The sequence below is a fragment of the Scyliorhinus torazame genome, chromosome 4, assembly GCF_047496885.1.
Source record: "Scyliorhinus torazame isolate Kashiwa2021f chromosome 4, sScyTor2.1, whole genome shotgun sequence".
In the NCBI taxonomy this organism is placed as follows: domain Eukaryota; kingdom Metazoa; phylum Chordata; class Chondrichthyes; order Carcharhiniformes; family Scyliorhinidae; genus Scyliorhinus; species Scyliorhinus torazame.
The window spans coordinates 89,810,241-89,829,754 of record NC_092710.1 but is presented as its reverse complement, the minus strand read 5'-3'; the positions used below and the strand labels follow the sequence as shown (position 1 = coordinate 89,829,754).

Sequence of the window (19,514 nt, the reverse complement as noted above, 5' to 3'; positions counted from 1 at the left end):
AAGCTTGGAGGGCCAAAAACCTGTTTCAGTGCAGTACTTTTCTTTGTTTGTTGAAAACTTTTCACAAATTAGTCAAAATTCTTGAACTTACATAAAAAATGTTAATCATAAAAATTGTTTAATAACTGGGATAAGTACTTTTTGCCAGAAAATAAAACTATTCATTAAAAAATATGCCAATGCAGTTGCCAATGCACATCAGGTGGAGGCAGGAATGCCCAGGTGAAACAGCAATCCGAGATCTGCCCGATCCCAGAACCCAGCTGGGTCCCAGTCAGATGCTGAACCTCTGGACCAGGTTTACCCAGAGCGGATTCAGTCGATTGGGTGCGGCTGTGATATTCAAACGGGGATGTCAGCAACAGTCCAGCAGGTCCACAGCCGATTGGAGGTGACAGGCGTAGGAAATGCCGCATGCAATGCGCGGCATCAAGGCCAACACTGCTAGGGTGGCGACCACAATGAACAGCCTGGCAGCATGAGTGGAGGTGTCCAAGGTGACGGCAATGTCTGAGCACCTTGTCACCATGTCCCATTTGCTGGGGGACCCAGTACCAGGTGGACCTTGATGTGGCGATGCGGGGCATGTCCCAGTCTCAGGTGGGCATTGCCGAGGCCCTCTAGAGAATGCCACGATCGCTGGGGAAAGTTCCCAGTCTCATGTGGGCATGGTCAGGGAGCTGCGGACATTGTCCTGGTTGCAGCTGGGCATTGCTGGGATACTCCACAGCTTGTCCCAGTCTTTAAGGAGCATTGCCAAGGGTGTTGACGCTATGCTCCAGTCATTGGGGAGCCACCAGTGCTGGCAGAACCAGGTGACCCATGGTAGCCGGGGCTCGATCCAGATGCCCCTCCATCTCGAGGTGAATCCAGGGTCCTCTGGGCACTGAATGGGACGAGAGGGTGCTGGGAGTGGCGATGGTGCCCACTAGCTCCCCCGAGAACCCCCCGGCAATGGCATGTTTTGGTGTCAGCACCCAGAACAGGATGGCATGGTGGGGTATGTGCCGCCAGCAAGTGCACCGGGCCACTTCAGCCCCAGGGCCCCAGGGAACTAGAGGCATTGACGGCCACGGGACATGGTGGATGCAGGCTGCCTCAACCTCTGCTGTGCACCCTGGGGACACACCTAGGTTCAGCAGTAGAGCATGGAAGGTTAATTGTATGAAGATTGGGCTTAAGTGGTGATTATTAGTTTCTCGCCACGCTACGGCGGGGTCCTGATTACTGGGAGCAGGTCGAGAATCACAGAGAGGACATGGGGGAAGGAGGGAGGAAATAATGGGGGGGGGATGATGCATTGTGGGGGGGGAAAGAGGGGTGGGGGGAGGGTTTGGGAGAATGGGGCAGCTCCATCGAGGGTTTGGGGCAATTATCTAGTTCCTGTGCTGTACTTTTCTTTGTTCTATATTCTTTGAAAGACCAGCGACGACTGTACATCTTGGGCCCTCGCCGGCCTCCCTCTCTGGGCCCCTCCCTGACCAGTTGGATGACCAGGTTCTCAGAATGTGGGGTGGGGCCCCCGCACATGGGCCGCCTTGGGTTTCTGTCGATGCTGCTGCCGCCTGGCCTGACACCAGCACCAAGAGGGCAGCGGGGGTCCAAGATATCGTCCATTGCCTGTAATATCTGCAAGGAATTAGGAGGTCATGTGAGATTGACAACCAGCGGTGTCTTCCTCCCTGGGACTCTAGATTCCCCATTGCTTCTCAATCCCCCCCACTCTCCCTGCTATCCGACACGCCCTACCCTCGCACCTCCGGCCGAAGCAATGTCCTACCGGACCCCATACCCTGTACCCCAGACACCCGCACATAACGTTACCTGCACCGGACACTGGTCCCCTTCCCAGTGCACACGCCCACCCCCTGGTCGTCAAAATGTCCCCAGTGTGGCGCCCATTCCCTGGGTGCCTGTATGTTGGCCGTTGTGTCCATGGTGTTGCCTCCCGCAGTGTTCAGGCATCACCATCTGTTTGAGATGCAAGGCATAGCTCCCACATGATAAATGGCAAGGGGATCTGTGAAGTGCTCATTCAATTATGATTGGCAATTCCCAATTAGCAATAGCCTTCAGCTGCGCGGTCAGTGGCCTCCACGGTCAGTGGAGGTTAAGGTGGCCAGTGGGACAGGCGAGCTGTGGTTGCCCCCGGAACGGGAGCACACGGTTCAGGGGTTGGCATGGCAGGCACTGAAACAGCCATCTCCCCCCCCCCCCCCCCCACTCCAGCTGAGGCCATGGACGGCTAATCCCCCGCTCCGCAATCTTGCCCCTCTACCCCCCACCCCGCCCTGATGGCAGCCCACCCCGACAAAGGCAGGCCTCCCCACCACCGTCCGAACACTGGGGCAGCAACACCAGGGCCCCTGGGCTCACTGCCTGGAGCGAAGATGGCTACTCACCTCTTTAGGTCCCGCAGCAGCCCTTCCGCCAGCTTCACGTTTTTAAAATGGAGTACTAATCGGCGCCTACGTGACCACTTGCTGGGGAGGCTGTTAGATCACGGAGGGGGTGGGTGTGGGGCTGCTAGATAGGGGGTCGCTCCCATTAATTGTATGAAGATTGGGCTTAAGTGGTGATTATTAGTTTCTCGCCACGCTACGGCGGGGTCCTGATTTCTGGGAGCGGGCCGATTAGCCCGCAAACAGATTGGCGCCCAGGGCGGTTACTGATTTTAGCATCTCCCATGATTTGACGGCCTCATCGTGCTCTCGCTTAAGTGCAACGGGGCCATTAAACCACGCCCAACATTATAGTTGGGGTCTAACTAGCATCTTGTATAGATTTAGCATAATCTGCTTGCTCTTGTATTCTATGCCTCTATAAATAAAGGGAAGACTTCTATAAACTTTCTAATTGCTCTCTCCACCTGTCCTGCCACCTTCAGTTATCTCTACACCCAGGTTCCTCTGCTCCTGCACACCCTTAACATTTTGTCCCTTATTTATATTGTCTTTCCATGTTCTTCTGACCAAAACACATCACCTGACATTTTTCTCCACATTGAACTTCATCTGCCATCTATCTGCCCACTCCACTAAATTATTCTTCTGAAGTTCTCTCTTTGCTTCTCTTATTTCCGGTTTTTGATCTCCTCTGTACTTTCCATGTAGAGTTGATTAATGAACAGAAGAAAAAGACCAAAAGCTGACATGAAAATTAAATTTTATTAAACATGTTTACATAAATGAGTCTGAAGTTTATTTAAAAGCACAGGGGAATGTTCAGAGAACTGCTGCGGTTAGGAAGGTACTACCCAAATCAGCTGCATTTGGCCCCAAAAAATGGAATGGGAACTTTGTTAAACCATTTTTTCAATTATTCCTGCTCAGCAGGTCAGGAAGTTATCAATCTTATCAACCCTGGAGAACAACAGATTAATTAAAGAGCTGGCCAATTCACTCCGAGCAGGCAGAATACCTAGAAGTCAATTTTTTGTGTATACACAATGTTTCCAATAACTGTTTCCCATTAATATCTAATAACTTACACCAAAGTCAATTGGGTTCCTTTTCAATTCTACATCAGCAATTATTTTCAAGAGGGCACAAAAAATCTTTCAATAGACATTCATACCAGACCTGAGCCTAAATGCTGTTAACATAAATTAATGGCTTCGATTTCTTAGTTATTTCTTTATATTAATAACAAGCAAACTGTACAAGTACATGCAACATACAAGCTGGCCTATGTGGAACTAACACACATATTAATTAACTCCTGTGTTGTTTCCCCCCTACAAAACATGCATGCAGCAATTGAACAGTTCCAGAGTCATGCTGTTCCACATCAGTGATTCAAAAATCAAAATGGCCCGTGAGAGCAGGAGGAGGAAGTAGAATCACCATCTGCATTTACGCAAATACGCAAGGGATTTCAAGGCCAATGGGACTTGAGAAAAAATGATTTTTTTTTTAAAAAAGCAAATCGAAAGTTTGCTTTTCTTTCAAAAAATAATACATCTCACTGTAAAAAAATCAAGCACTGTGCTTGCAGTAATTCCGAAATAATGTAAACTAAAGTCAGATTAAAAAACACTAACGTGTGCAGGAAACTTCAACAGTAATTTCCAGCAATTATCAAACAACTTGCATCATGCTCTATCCGGGGCAAATCAGAGTGCCATGTGACACGCGATCAGGGAAATTCCCAGGTACAGCTCAAAAAGCTATCCATTATTGATCAATACTTTGGGAAGTCAAATATACAATTTTATACAGAGGTTATCGCAACTGTTTGTAATTATAGACGTTACAAGGAACATCTTAGTGCCACAATCTCTGCAAAATATCAAGTCTGAAGCTGAATTTAACAGTCCCCAGCACTGATTGCAGTTTCAAAACTCTATTTTCATGCAAAACATCAGAAACCATAAAAAATTTAATTCATAATGCAAATGTGTACTTGTTTTACGAAGAGAAAAACAATGGCAATATGTGGCAAATGGCAAACAACAATTTGAGAATCTTTGCTTAGAAATATAATGGGTGCTGCTCAAAGTTTTTTTTCCTGCAGCTAACTCTCAATAAATTGATGCCATTAACTGAGAGTCAGTGATATCCAGACACTGGCATTTTCTGCACAAGTCTGTGTCAGTTGAACATCCTTTGTGAAGCTAAAGTCACTACGCAGCACCCTTTAATAAAGAAACTAAAGGAAAGGTCCCTGCCAGCATTGGGGTAGGGGAACAGTTGCAGAAGTTTAGCTAGGTTTCAGTACAACAGACAGCAGTGGACAAAGTGTGCAGAGAAACAAAATGTAACACCGTAAGGGTAACACTGTTTATAGTTTCAACAGAAACATTAATGAACAATTCAATTTTTTCTGATTCTTATTACCATTCCAGTTTGTTGTTATCCACTTGAAAACTTATTTTAGGTCAGAGTACAAGTCTCATCCATTTAGCCTCTTACATAAAATCAGTGACCATCACTGATATTTTCCATTCAGTATTTAATGTAGTGTGTGTTTGCCAATTCATGCCAGCATACATACATAAATACATACACAGATCTATGTACTTTTTAGGATTTATGAAGCCCTATTTTTTTTTTGAAAGAGTACTATTGGCTAAACAAAAGTGATTGTCTGGTTCCAGCAGTGATTTGATCGTATCTGTGGTCAGCTTCTGAGTTTTGTCCGGTTTTGTGATCAGTTCACTATGACCTAATACAGGGAGGTCCACTCGAACTCTCAAGAGATGACTGGGAAGCTCTACGAGTAAGAGGAGTCAAGGTGGGGTCCACCAATGAAGATGTTGGAAACAGTTTGTACCAACCAATCACCATGCTAGATAGATCCAGCTCTTCCAACAGGATCTGTGCCACTCCCATAAAACATTTGTGGTCCATTCGGCCATAATCTCCCCAGACAATCACCTGGAAAATAATGAAGAAACAAAGTGAAGATACTTGAATAACTTCCCAATATTCATTTGTTTACAGACCGAGGGAACGATCTAACAGAAATGTTTCTAAGTGTTATGTGTGGTGAGTTTTGCTGGGAGTTGCCCGCTGGCTCTGTTGGTGAGTTTCCCATTGCTATCTAACGACACTTAGAACAAAGAAGAACAAAGAGCACTACAGCACAGGAACAGGCCTTTGGCCCATCAAGCCTGTGCCGATCCAGATTCCTTATTTAGATCTACTACTTATTGCCCAAAAGATCTCTGTCCCTCCATTCCCCGCCCATTCATGTGTCTTTCAAAATATATCTTAAACATTGCTATTTTGCCTGCCTCCACCACCTCCACTGGCAACAAGTTCCAGGCACCCACCACCCTCTGTGTGAATAACTTTACCCGCTCATCTCCCCTAAACATTTCCCCTCTCACACTGAACCTGTGCCCCTTTGTAATTGAGTCTTCCACCCTGGGAAAAAACTTCTGACTATTCACCCAGTCTATACCTCTCGTACTTTTGTAGACCTCAATCAGGTCTCCCCTCAGCCTCCGTTTTTCCAACAAAAACAATCCCGAGTTTATTCAACCTCTCCTCATATTTAACACCCTCCAGACCAGGCAATGTCCTGGTAAACCTTCTTTTCACTCTCGCCAAAGCATCCACGTTCTTCATGTACTGTGGCAACCAGACCTGCATGCAATAGTCAAATGTGGCCTAACTAAAGTTTTATACAACTGTAACGTGACCTGCCAACTCTTGTAGTCAATACCCTGGTCAATGAAGGCAAGCATGCCGTATGTCTTCTTGACCACCTTATCCACTTGCATTGCCACTTTCATGGAACTATGGACCTGAACGTCCAGATTCCTCTGTGTGTCAGTGTTCCTAAGGGTTCTGCCATTTACCCTTTAATTCATACCTGAATTTGATCTTCCAAAATGCATCACCTCTCATTTGCCCGGATTGAACTCCATCTGCCATTTCTCTGGCCAACTCTCCAGTCTATCTATATTCTGCTGTATTCTCGGACCGTCCCCTTCACTATCTGCAACTCCACCTATCTTAGTGTCATCGGCAACTTGCTAATCAGACCACCTACATTAGCCTGCAGATCATTTATATATATTACAAACAACAGTGGTTCCAACAGTGGAACGCTACTAGTTACAGATCTCCATTCTGAAAAACTCCCTTCCACTGTTACTCTGTCTCCTGTTGCCAAGCCAGTTCTTTATCCATCTAGCTAGCACACCGCAAATCTTATGCGACTTTACCTTTTGTACCAGTCTGCCATGAGGGAACTTGTCAAACGCCATACTAAAGTCCATGTAATCCTCTTCCACAGTCTTTCGCTCATCAATTAATTTTGTCACTTTCTCAAAAACATCTAGCAAGTTGGTAAGACATGCTGTTCCCTGCACAAAACTATGTTGCCTATCATTAACAAGTCCATTCGCTTCCAGTATCTTCTGCAACAGCTTCCCCACCACTGACGTCAGGCTCACCAGTCTACAATTACCTGGATTATCCCTGCTTCCCTTCTTAAGCAAAGGGATAACATTAGCTAGTCTACAGTCCTCTGAAACCTCACCTGTTGTCAAAAATTATGCAAAGATATCTGTTAAGGCCCCAGCTGTTTTCTCTCTTACCTCTCACGGTAACCTGGGATATATCCCATCTGGCCCAGAGGACCTGTCTACCTTAATCCAACACTTATAATGCTGACATGTCTTAGCATATTCACACACCCTCCTAACCTCAACATCCGTCATGTCCCTCTCCTTGGTGAATACCGAAGCAAAGTACTCATAAAGGATCGGACCCACTTCCTCTGACTCCATGCATAACTTCCCTCCTTTGTCTCTTTCCCTCGCTACCCTCTTGCTCCTTATATATGTATAAAAGGTCTTCGGATTTTCCTTGACCCTGCTTGCCAATCACATTTCATAGCCTCCTAACTCCGTTTGAGTTTGTTCCCTCTTTTCCTATATCCTTCAAAAGTTTTGCCTGTTTTTAGTTGCCGAGACTTAATGTATGCTTCCTTTATCTTTTTGACTAGTCTCATAATTTTCCTCGTCATCCATGGTTCCCTAATCCTGCCATTTTTGTCCTTCATTTTCACAGGGATATGCCTGTCCTGCACTCTAATCAACTGCCTCTAAAAGACTCCCACATATCAAATGTGGATTTACCCTCAAACAGCTGCTCCCAATCCACATTCTCCAACTCTTGCCAAACCCTGTTGTAGTTAGCGTTCCCCCAGTTTAGCACCCTCACTCAAGGACCACACTTGTCCTTATCCAGGAGTATTTGAAAACTTACGGAATTATGATCATTATTCCCACAATGTTCCCATACTGAAACTTTGGTCACCTAACCGGGCTCATTCCCCAATACTAGGACCAGTAAGATTGGACTATCAACATACTGTTTCAAAAAACCCTCTTGGACACATCTAACAAATTGCTCTCCATCCAAACCTCTGGAACTAAGGTACTCCCTGTCAAAATGGGGGAAATTAAAATCACCCATCACAACAATCCTGCTATTTTCACATCTTTCCAGAATCTGACCACATTATCTGTTACTCTGTATCTCATTGGCTGTTGGGAGGTACAATCCCAACACTGTGATTGCATACTTCCTATTCATGAGCTGAACCATAATGCCTCACTGCAGAATCCCCCCAAGATATCCTCCCTCATCACACCTGTGATATGTTCCCTAACAAAGATAATGCAACTCCCCATCCTTTCTGCTACCCCCTCTGTCTCGTATAAAACGTCGATATCCTGGAACGTGAAGCTGCCAGTCCTGCCCTTCCTTTAACCATGTCTGCCAAAGCAATATCATAATTCCCTACATTAATCCAAGCTCTAAGTTCATCCATCCATTCTTCAGTTTATACTTCTTCTGTTAAAAAAAATGCACTCCAGACCTCCAGGCCCACTGAGATCAACGCCTTCCCTTTGTCTGCTCTCCCTCTTTGCTATATTTGTCTTTGTCTCAGGCTCTTCCCCAGTCTCTACAGTTGCTGGCCTGCTGCTCTAGTTCCCACCACCTGCCATACTGGTTTAGTCACTTTTTTGGGCCCTGGGGTGTTTCCTCCAGTTTAGCCCATACTTAGAATTATTTTCATCACTGGGGAGATGATCTCTCTAACCAGAGCAGCCAGAGATCGGGCTGCCATTTTGAAAGGGTGCCCCTACCCCGAGGCGAGCTTGTAGGTCTACTACACCGCCCATCCATGGGCACTGTCACCCTCCACAGATTATCCCACACTCCCCAAGTGATGACACTCCACTATGGGGCTGCTGAGGGCCCCGCTTTTCAGGCCTTTCCACCCCCCTTTCGGGTCCATCCTTCACCCCCCCAACATTCCAGAGGCCTCTTCATACCCACCTGCACCCACACGCCCTCCTTTCATGGGCATGGCCCCCCTCAGGCCCTGACCAGTGGCAGTGCCACCCTGGCACATGGGCACCACGGTACTGCCACCCTGGTAGTGTTCCTACCAGCTTTGCAGTGGCAGGGTTGGAGGATGTCACTGCCAAGGTGCCGTGATCCCAGGGAGAGGGCCATTGCACTGTCCCTGACCACTCAAGGGCCGCCGCCTGGTCCATGTTTGTGTGAACCAGTACTGAACAGCACCCAGCTGGGGACACCCTGGGGAGGCCGGTAGATTCCGGGTGAGTACTCCTTAGTAGGACTAAAACCTACTTCGGTGCGCAACTTGGTCATACCCATTGTGGGCGGGATCCCGATCATGCCGCTTTGTGAGGTCCAGGAAGCCTGAGGGAGGCTTCTCCCGACATCTACCAGCCATGTCATGATCCCGTTTGGGGTCAACAGGGCCGGTTGTTCACGCCCCTATATTTTGGTTAGTGTGCATAAAATCTTACCACCATTGTAAAGACGGCAGAACAATTTCAAATACTCCAATGTCTAGATTAATAAGGATGTAATTTAACTTTACTGCTGGCAATGTTCAACAGCTGCAAATAAAGGCTCGAAGTATTGTTCAAAAGCATGTTTTAAAGAGTGCCAAACCTTTGCCTTTTTCTTCCATAGCCCATTCAAATTACGGAAAATGCCCAACCAAAAGTACAACCAAAACCGTACATCAACAATTTAAAGATAATTTGTTGCGAATGATTGCTCCCAACATATGCAACAGAACCTTAAAGAGATCAGAGAGTGAGAGAAGAGGTGAAAGGCATGGAAAATGTTTCAGTAAAAAAATTAAAATGGCAATGTATTGCTTTCTTTAATAATAAGAGCTGGGAAGGATGCAGAGTTTTGGAATGTAATTGTTCTCTCAGACATTAATTACAGAGAATTTCATGTCTATGATACAGAGAAAATAAGAATGAAAATCAGAGTGAAAGGAAACAATGCAGGAAATACATAGGATGGATATGATGCCTTGGAACTTTTTATATGTTGCAGGTGACTAAAAAAAATATTAATCATTGGATGTGGACATCGCTGTCTCAGGTGATTTCCCTATTCCCACATCTGCTCACTCAGCCCCATGCTTTTAACACTGTCGATCTTTTAACACTGTTTGAGTCTCTGAGCTGCCCAGAATGCTCACAGCCCTTGAAAAGTTTGAAATGCTTTGTTTTCATTCAATTTCATGGCCCCCACCGAAGTTTGGTGTCACGATTGGAGCGTGCCTACTACCACTGGGCTATTCGAGTATCTGGCCTGGGGGATGGGAGTGTGTTTGTGGACAGTGCTCGAGGGATGTCCCTGCTCAGGAACTCGCCTCCATTTTCACCCACTCTGCTCCGGGTTTCTTGACCCATCCTGGTACTCTTTCTGCTGTGGTCGCCCAGTGGTAGAACTGTAGGTTCAGGAGGGCCAGGCCTCCCACACGTCTCCTTTGTAGGGCCTTCTTTTGGATTCTCGGTTCTTTCCCCACGTACAAGCGCCATGATTAACCTGTTGAAGGCAGCACGGTGGCACAGTGGGTTAGCCCTGCTGCCTCACGGCGCCGAGGTCCCAGGTTTGATCCCGGCTCTGGGTCACTGTCCGTGTGGAGTTTGCACATTCTCCCCGTGTTTGTGTGGGTTTCGCCCCCACAGCCCAAAGATGTGCAGGGTAGGTGGATTGGCCATGCTAAATTGCCCCTTAATTCGAAAACAAATTATGAATTAGGTACTCTAAATTTATTTAAAATTAAAAAAAAAAATGATTAACCTGTTGAATGCATTGAAAAAGACCTTGGGGATGTACATTGGGAGGGATCTGAACAGAATGAGGACCCTGAGCAGCACATTCTGCATTCTTTTTGCTCGGAAGAGTAGATGTGAGCCACACCTCTGCAGGTCTCTTTTGACTTCCTCCACCAGACTCGTTGGGTGGAAATCTCTGGTCCGCAACCGTGTTTTTGACACACCGCGTCCCGGTCAGCAGCGGGTTTCTCCTACCTGCAGCCGGCCAATGGGGTTCCCTACTGTGGCCACCCCATGGGGAAACCCACAGGCGTGGGTGCACTGCCGACGGACTGGAGAATCCCGTCGATGGAAAATTCCTCTGGTTAGGTTCCATTTGATGATCCGTGTCCAGTTGTGGGCTATTTGGATCCGGCCCCTTCTCCCGCCTTATCTCCCTTTAGCGCTCTGAGAGTGATCGCCAATTGGCTCGATTGCCAGGGCAAACAGTAGCGGTGATAAAGGCCATCCCTGCCTCTTGCCCCTGTGCAGCTGGAAGTATCCAGAGCTGATGGTGTTTGTCCGTGCGCTCGCCATGAGAACGCTGTACAGTAAGTTCACCCAGGAGGTTAACCCTCACCAAAACCCAAACTGTTCTAGTACCTCTAGGAGGTACTTCCACTCGACCCTGTGTTCTCTCCCTGGATGGGGTCATTATCATGTTCAGCAGATGCGTGAGGTTTGCTGTCTACCCTTGACAAAGCTCGTCTGATCTTCGCACCACCACTGGCACACAGCTTTCCAGTCACCTCCCCAGGGCATTCGCCAGTATCTTTGCATTAATGTTTAGGAGTGAGATGGGTCTTCGTCTTTTTTGGGTATCGGCTTGAGGTTTGGGTCAGCGTTGGCGGCAGTGTACTCCTTACTAACGATTCTGCGAATTTCTCCCCTTGCTTCAGGGCCAGTGCTGGCACAGATGTTTTGTAGAAGTCCGCCAGGAATCCATCTGGCCCAGTGCTTACCCCGCCTGCATGGAGTTGATACTCTCCATGACCTCCCTCAGTTCTAATAGTGCTTCCAGGCCTCATCTCCCATTTTCCCCCACGACTGGCATGTCCAGTCCATCGAGGAACTGCTTCATCTTCAAGTGCGGAGGCTCAAAGGTGTAAAGTCCTTTGTAGAAGGTTGCAAACAAAGGCATTGTTTATGTTCCGAATCTGCGATTAGCTTGCCGCACCCGCCTTTGATCTGAGCTGTTTCCCTCGTGGCTGCCTGCTCCCTCAGCTGGTCAGCCAGCAGGCGGCTGGCTTTGTCTCCATGCTCATAAAAGGTCCTCCCCCGGGCAGCACGGTGGCGCAGTGGTTAGCACTGCTGCCTCACGGCACCGAGGTCCCAGGTTCGATCCCGGCTCTGGGTCACTATCCATGTGGAGTTTGCACATTCTCCCCGTGTCTGCGTGGGTTTCGCCCCCACAACCCAAAGATGTGCCGGGCCTTGCTAAATTGCCTCTTAATTGGAAAAAATTAATTGGGTACTCTAAATTTATTAAAAATAAATAAATAAATAAAAGGTCTCCCGTGTCTGGTGGAACTGGTGCACTGCTTTCCTAGTGAAGATCACAGTCCATTTGTACTTTTTCCTCCCCACCAGTAATTCCATAGATGGGGCAGTGGAGTACCGCTGGTCCACCTCCAGTATGGAGTCGATTAGCTGTTGCCTGGCCGCCCATTCATTCCTTTCTTTGCGCACCTTGAATGCATTAATTTTCCCCTGATCACTGCTTTCAGCGCCTCCTAGTTCTGCTTGTTGGTAATGTATCAGTCTATGGCCTGTGACATACAATCACAAAATGCCTTCTTGGTCCAGTCTCCGTTCAGCCCAACCGGCATCCACGTAGTGTGAGCATGGTCAGAGATTATGATTGCGGAATACTCCGCTCCTATTACCCCTCGAAGCACCATTTTCCCACTACAAAGAAGATGACCCTGGAGTCTGTGGACCTGGACAAAAAATGAGAACTCCTTCACCCTTGGCTGCGTGAACCTCTAGGTCCCCTGCCCCCATTTGCTCCATGAAGGCGTTCAGCTCTCGAGCCATATTTGCCAGTTTCTTCGATTGTTAATTTAGATTTATTGTCACGTATACCGAGGTACAGTGAAAAGTATTGTTCTGTGTACAGTCCAGGCAGATCGTTCCATACATGAAAATCATACGATAAATACACAATGTAGATATAGACATCGGGTGAAGCATACGGAGTACAGTAGAGAAAATATGTTGAGAGATCAGTTTAGTCCATAAGAGGGCCATTCAGGGTCTGGTAACAGCGGGGAAGAAGCTGTTTTTGCATCTGTCTGTGTTCTCAGACATTTGTATCTTCTACCCGATGGAAGAGGTGGGAAGAGAGAATAATGCGGGTGGGAGGTGTCTTCAATTATGCTGCCCGCTTTCCCAAGGCAGGGGGAGGGATAGACAGAAACAATGGATGGGAGTCAGGTTCATGTCATAGACTGGGCAGTGTTCATGACTTTTTGTATATTCTTACGGTCTTGGGCCGAGCAGTTGCTGTCCTAAACTATGATGCAGCCAGATAGGATTGCTTCCTATGGTGTAAAAATTGGTAAGAGTCAATGTGGACATGCCAAATTTCCTTAGTTTCCTGAGGAAGACTAGGCGCCGTTGTTGTTTTCTTGGTTGTAGCATCAACATAAGTGGACCAGGACAGATTGGTGATGTGCACATCTAGGAATTTGAAGCTGTCAACCATCTCCCCTCGGCCCCGTTGATGCAGACAGGGGTGTGTACGTCACTTTGCTTCCTGAAGTCAATGACCAGCTCCTTAGTTTTACTGACATTTTGGCAGAGATTGTTGTCGTTACACCATGCCACAAGGTTCTCCAGCTCCCTCCTGTACTCTGACTCATCGTTGTTTGAGATCTGACCCACTATGGTCGTGTCATCAACAAACTTGTAGATGGAGTTGTAGCCGAATTTTGCCAAAGTCGTGTGTGTAATGAGTATAGTATTAGTAGTATGTAGCCTTGCGGGGCCCCCGTATTGATTGATTGATTGAATGATTTATTGTCACATGTACCGAAGTACAGTGAAAAGTATTTTTCTGCAGCCGAGGAACGTACACAGTACGTACATAGTAGACACAAGAATAATCACCAGGGAACATTGACAAATGAAATCAAATGAAATGAAAATGAAATGAAAACCGCTTATTGTCACAAGTAGGCTTCAAATGAAGTTACTGTGAAAAGCCCCTAGACCACATTCCGGCGCCTGTTCTGGGAGGCTGGTACGGGAATTAAACCGTGCTGCTGGCCTGCCTTGGTCTGATTTAAAAGCCAGCTCTTTAGCCCTGTGCTAAACCAGCCCCTGGTTGGTACATCAGCAAAACAGTGATTGGTTACAGTGTGGAACAAGGGGCCAAACAAAGCACACAAAGCAAATACATGAGCAAGAGCAGCATGGGGCGTCGTGAATGGTGTTCTTACTGAAAACAGATCAGTCCAAGGGGGAGTCGTTGAGGTGTCTTGTAGCTGTGGGGGAGAAGCTGTTCCTATGTCTGGATGTGCGAGTCTTCAGACTTCTCTACATTCTGCCTGATGGAAGGGTCTGGAAGAAGGCAATGCCTGGGTGGGAGGGGTCTCTGACAATGCTGTCCGCCTTCCTGAGGCAGCGAGAGGTGTAAACAGAATCAATGTGGGGGGTGGCAAACTTGTGTGATGCATTGGGCTGAGTTCACTATAGTCTGCAGTTTCTTGCGATCTTGGACTGAGCAGTTGCCATACCAGGCGGTGATGCAGCCGGATAGGATGCTCTCTATCGCACATCTGTAGAGGTTTGTGAGAGTCAATGCAGACATGCCAAATTTCTTTAGCTTCCGCAGGAAGTAGAGACGTTGTTGGGCTTTCTTGACTGTTGCATCAACGTGAGTGGACCAGGACAGACTGTGGGTGATGGTGGAACTTAAAGCTATCGACCATCTCCACTTGAGGATTATCATGGAGGATGTGTTGTTGTTCATCCTTACTGATTGTGTTTAATGGGTCAGGAAGTCGAAGATCCAGTTGTAGTGGGAGAAGCTAAATCTTAGGTCTTTGAGTTTGGATTTGAGCTTGACTGGGATTATGGTGTTGAAGGCAGATCTGTAGTCAATGAATGGGAGTCTGAAGTATGAGTCCATTTTGTCAAGGTGCTCCAGGGATAAGTGTAGGGCCAGGGAGATGGCATCTGCTGTGGACTGGTCGTGGTGGTATGCGAATTGCAGTGGTTGCAATAACTTATTGCATAACTTGATGTGTCTCATGACCAACCTCTCAAAGCACTTCATGATGATAGATGTCAGGGCCACCAGATAGTAGTCATTGAGGCACGTTGCCTTGTTCTTCTTTGGCTCCGGTATGATAATGAAGCAGGTGGGGACCTCGGAGTGGAGAAGGGAGAGTTTGAAAATGTTTGTGAACACACCGCCAGTTGGTCCCCACAGGATCTGAGTGCACAACCTGGGACTCCATCAGGACTATTGCTTTCCATGGGTTCACTTTCAAGAAGGCCGATCTGAGGCTCTGATGGTAGGTATTGGGTGTGTCCAAGGCTTTTGGGGCAGTTGACAATAGTTTGTTGGCTTCCTGCTCGAAAAGAACATAGAATGCATTGAGTTCATTGGGGAGGGGTGCTCTGTTGTAAGACTTTGCTTTGTAGCCCGATGTATTATTTAAGCCTGGCCACAACCGGCGAGAGTCCATCCGTAGTCTGGAATCTAGCTGAAATCTGGAAATCTAGTTGATCTGGTATTGTATCTTGGTGTCCCTGATGGCTTTGCGGAGGTCGTACCTAGATTTCTTGTATAGGTCAGGGTCACCTGCCTTAAACACCTCAGACCTGGACTTCAATAGGGAGTGGAGCACTCGGTAAAACCATAGTTTCTACTTGGGGAACGCACTTACTACCTTCTTTAATATGCATCTTCAACAGACTTACTGATGATTTGGGGCTGGATCTGTCTGTCCGTTGAAGTGTCTCTGCCTATGTCGGGGATTTCTTCCATGGTTTTTTTCATTAGTACCGTTCCATTCCCTGTGTCCGTAGCCGTCTTTGTCGTTGTGAAGGCTTGTTTAGTAGTATGGCTGTCCCCTGGCCCAGTAACAAGATTGGTATGTCTGACTCACCCAGCATTTTCTTATTCGCAGCTGGTGCTTCTCCCTCAGCTGCATCTCTTGAAGGAAGATAACATCGTCCCTCAGACTTTTCAGATGGGCGAAGACTCTGGATCTTTTCACTGGGCCTTTAAGTCCCCTGATGTTCCAGGTGACTATGCTAATGGGGATGGGTTATGTTCTCCCCCCCTCCTCCTGCTGGGTCAACTGTACTTACCTTATGAATGCGCCCCTGCACTTCGGGGTTTCGGGGATGGCCATGGTCACCATTCTCACCATGTGACTGCACCCCTGCTACTCCGGGGTTTTCCTTTAACTGGGGTCCGCCAAGATTGGGCAGCATGGTAGCACACGTGGCTAGCACTGTGGCTTCACAGCTCCAGGGTCCCAGGTTCGATTCCTCACTGGGTCACTGTCTGTGCAGAGTCTGCACATCCTCCCCGTGTCTGCGTGGGTTTCCTCCGGGTGCCCTGGTTTCCTCCCACAGTCTAAAGATGTGCAGGTTAGGTGGATTGGCCATGATAAATTGCCCTTGGTGTCCCAAAAGGTTAAGAGGGGATATTGGGTTACGGGGATAGGGTGTAAGTGAGGGCTTAAGTGGGTCGGTGCAGTCTCGATGGGCCAAAGGCCTCCTTCTGCACTGTATGTTCTATGTTCTATGGTCGTTCCTGTTGTTTTTGCTACCACCATGTAAGACCTGTCATATCCAGTATTCTATCCACCCCCAACCCCCTCCTACCCCCAACGATTCCCCCTCTTGGGTGTGTCCACCTCGTTCCAGTCTTCCAGTCTTTTCCCTCCTTCTCCCCATTGTCTAGCTTCCCCATCCCTTCTGCCGTGCATTCTCTCCCCCACCTGAGCTGACTTTCCCGCTATTGCGGTGGCACTCCCTGGGGAACAATCCTTATCCTACCCCCACTTGTTGTTTTCTTCTCCACCCCTCCCACCCCCCACACACACACCTTCCCACACTTCATCAGTCTCACCCCCTCCTTCCTGGACTCAAAGTTATATTGAAAGCGAGGCAGTTCTGTCCCGCCCAATTGTCCTTCTCTGTTCTTTACACAGAGTTCATTTCTACTGTTGCCGTTGGTGCTACTGCCTTCCCAGCCTGTGTCTGTGCACAGACCCATCTGCCTTGGCCGGTGCAGTGAAGTAACATTAGAACATAGAACATAGAACTGTACAGCACAGAACAGGCTCTTCGGCCCTCAATGTTGTGCCGAGCCTTGTCCGAAACCAAGATCAAGCTATCCCACTCCCTGTCATTCTGGTGCTCCATGTGCCTAGTCGCTTGAAAGTTCCCAAAGTGTCCGACTCCACTATCACAGCGGGCAGTCCAGCACACACCCTAACCACTCTCTGAGTAAAGAACCTACCTCGAACATCCCTCCTGTATCTCCCACCCCGAACCTTATAGTTATGCCCCCTTGTAACAGCTACATCCACCCGAGGAAATAGTCTCTGAACGTCCACTCTATCTATCCCCCTCATCATCTTATAAATCTCTATTAAGTCGCCTCTCATCCTCCTCGACACCAAAGAGAAAAGCCCTAGTTCCCTCAACCTTTCCTCATAAGACCTATCCTCCAAACCAGACAGCATTCTGGTAAATCTCCTTTGCACCCTTTCCAATGCTTCCACATCCTTCCTACAGTGAGGTGACCAGAACTGCACACAATACTCCAAATGTTTTCTCACCAGGGTCATGTACAGTTGCAGAATATCCCCACGGCTCTTAAGCTCAAGCCCCCTGTTAATAAATGCTAACACACTAGAGGCCTTCTTCACGGCTCTATCCACTTGAGTGGCAATCTTCAAAGATCTGTGGACATGAACCCCAAGATCTCTCTGCTCCTCCACATTCCTCAGAACCCTGCCGTTAACCCTGTAATCCGCATTCAGATTTGTCCAACCAAAATGAATCACCTCGTACTTATCAGGGTTAAACTCCATCTGCCATTTTTCAGCCCAGCTCTGCATCCTATCAATGTCTCTTTGCAGCCTACAACAGCCCTCCACCTCATCCACTACTCCACTAATCTTGGTGTCATCAGCAAATTTACTAAACCAACCCTTCAGCCCCCTCCTCCAAGTCATTGATAAAAATCACAAATAGCAGAGGACCCAGCACTGATCCCTGTGGTACACCGCTGGTAACTGGTCTCCAGTCTGAAAATTTTCCATCCACCACCACCCTCTGTCTTCTATGTGATAGCCAGTTACTTATCCAATTGGCCAAATTTCCCTCTATCCCACACCTCCTTACTTTCTTCATGAGCCGACCATGGGGAACCTTATCAAACTCCTTACTAAAATCCATGTATCCGACATCAACTGTTCTACCTTCATCGACCCACTTAGTTACCTCCTCAAAGAATTCAATCAAATTTGTGAGGCAAGGCTTACCCGTCACGAATCCGTGTTGACTATCCCGGATTAAGCTGCATCTTTCCAAATGGTCATAAATCCTATCCTTCAGGACCTTTTCCATTAACTTACCGAGCACCAAAGTGAGACTAACTGGCCTATAATTACCAGGGTCAGTCCTATTCCCTTTCTTGAACAGAGGAACAACATTCACCACTCTCCAGTCCTCTGGCACTATCCCCGTGGACAGTGGGGACCCAAAGATCAAAGCCAAAGGCTCTGCAATCTCATCCCTTGCCTCCCAAAGAATCCTTGGCTATATCCCATCTGACCCAGGGGACTTGTCGACCCTAAGGTTTTTCAAAATTGCTAATACATCCTTCCTCAGAACATCTACCTCCTCCAGCCTACCTGCCTGTATCACACTCTCATCCTCAAAAACATGGTCCCTCTCCTTGGTGAACACTGAAGAAAAGTATTCATTCAACGCCTCTCCTGTCTCTTCTGACTCCATGCACAAGTTCCCACTACTGTCCTTTACCAGCCCTAACCTCACCCTGGTCATTCTTTTATTTCTCACATAAGAGTAAAAAGTCTTGGGGTTTTCCTTGATCCGACCCGCCAAGGACTTCTCATGCCCCCTCCTAGCTCTCCTAAGCCCTTTTTATTAGCTCATTCCTTGCTACCTTGTAACCCTCAAGCGACCCAACTGAACCTTGTTTTCTCATCCTTACATACGCTTCCTTTTTCCTCTTGACAAGACATTCAACCTCTTTCGTGAAACATGGTTCCCTCACACGGACATTTCCTCCCTGCCTGACAGAGACGTACCTATCAAGGACACGTAGTATTTGTTCCTTGAACAAGCTCCACTTTTCACATGTGCCTTTCCCTGACAGTTTCTGTTCCCATCTTATGCTCCCTACTTCTTGCCTAATCGCATCATAATTACCCCTCCCCCAATTATAAACCTTGCCCTGCCGTATGGCCCTATCCCTCTCCATTGCAATAGTGACAGACATCGAATTGTGGTCACTATCTCCAAAGTGCTCTCCCACAAACAAATCGAACACTTGGCCCGGTTCATTACCCAGTACCAAATCCAATGTGGCCCCGCCTCTTATCAGCCTATCCACATATTGTGTCAGGAAACCCTCCTGCACACTCGGTACAAAAACTGCCCCATCCAAACTTTTCAACCTATAGAGGTTCCAATCAATATTTGGAAAGTTAAAGTCACCCATGACAACTACCCTGAGACCTCAACACCTATCCATAATCTGTTTTGCAATTTCTTCCTCCACATCTCTAACGAGACCGCTCCTTTCCTATTTCTAACTTCAGCCCATATTAGGTCAGTCGGCAGATCCCCCTCAAACTGCCGTTCTGCAGCTGTTAAACTATCCTTGATTAAC

At 47.5% G+C, this 19,514-nt stretch overlaps 1 protein-coding gene across 5 annotated transcripts in view; it reads right to left on the bottom strand.

The window, feature by feature from the left end:
- Nucleotides 1-3,148: 3,148 nt before the first annotated feature.
- rims1a (regulating synaptic membrane exocytosis 1a) overlaps nucleotides 3,149-19,514 on the bottom strand; it is a 1,446,068-nt gene continuing 1,429,702 nt past the window's right edge. For all 5 annotated transcript variants that reach the window (XM_072498344.1, XM_072498345.1, XM_072498346.1 and 2 more), the window contains one exon: nucleotides 3,149-5,378. In XM_072498344.1, coding sequence (XP_072354445.1) covers nucleotides 5,160-5,378 — 219 coding nt within the window. In that variant the 3' untranslated portion in view covers nucleotides 3,149-5,159. The remainder of the gene's footprint in view (nucleotides 5,379-19,514) is intronic.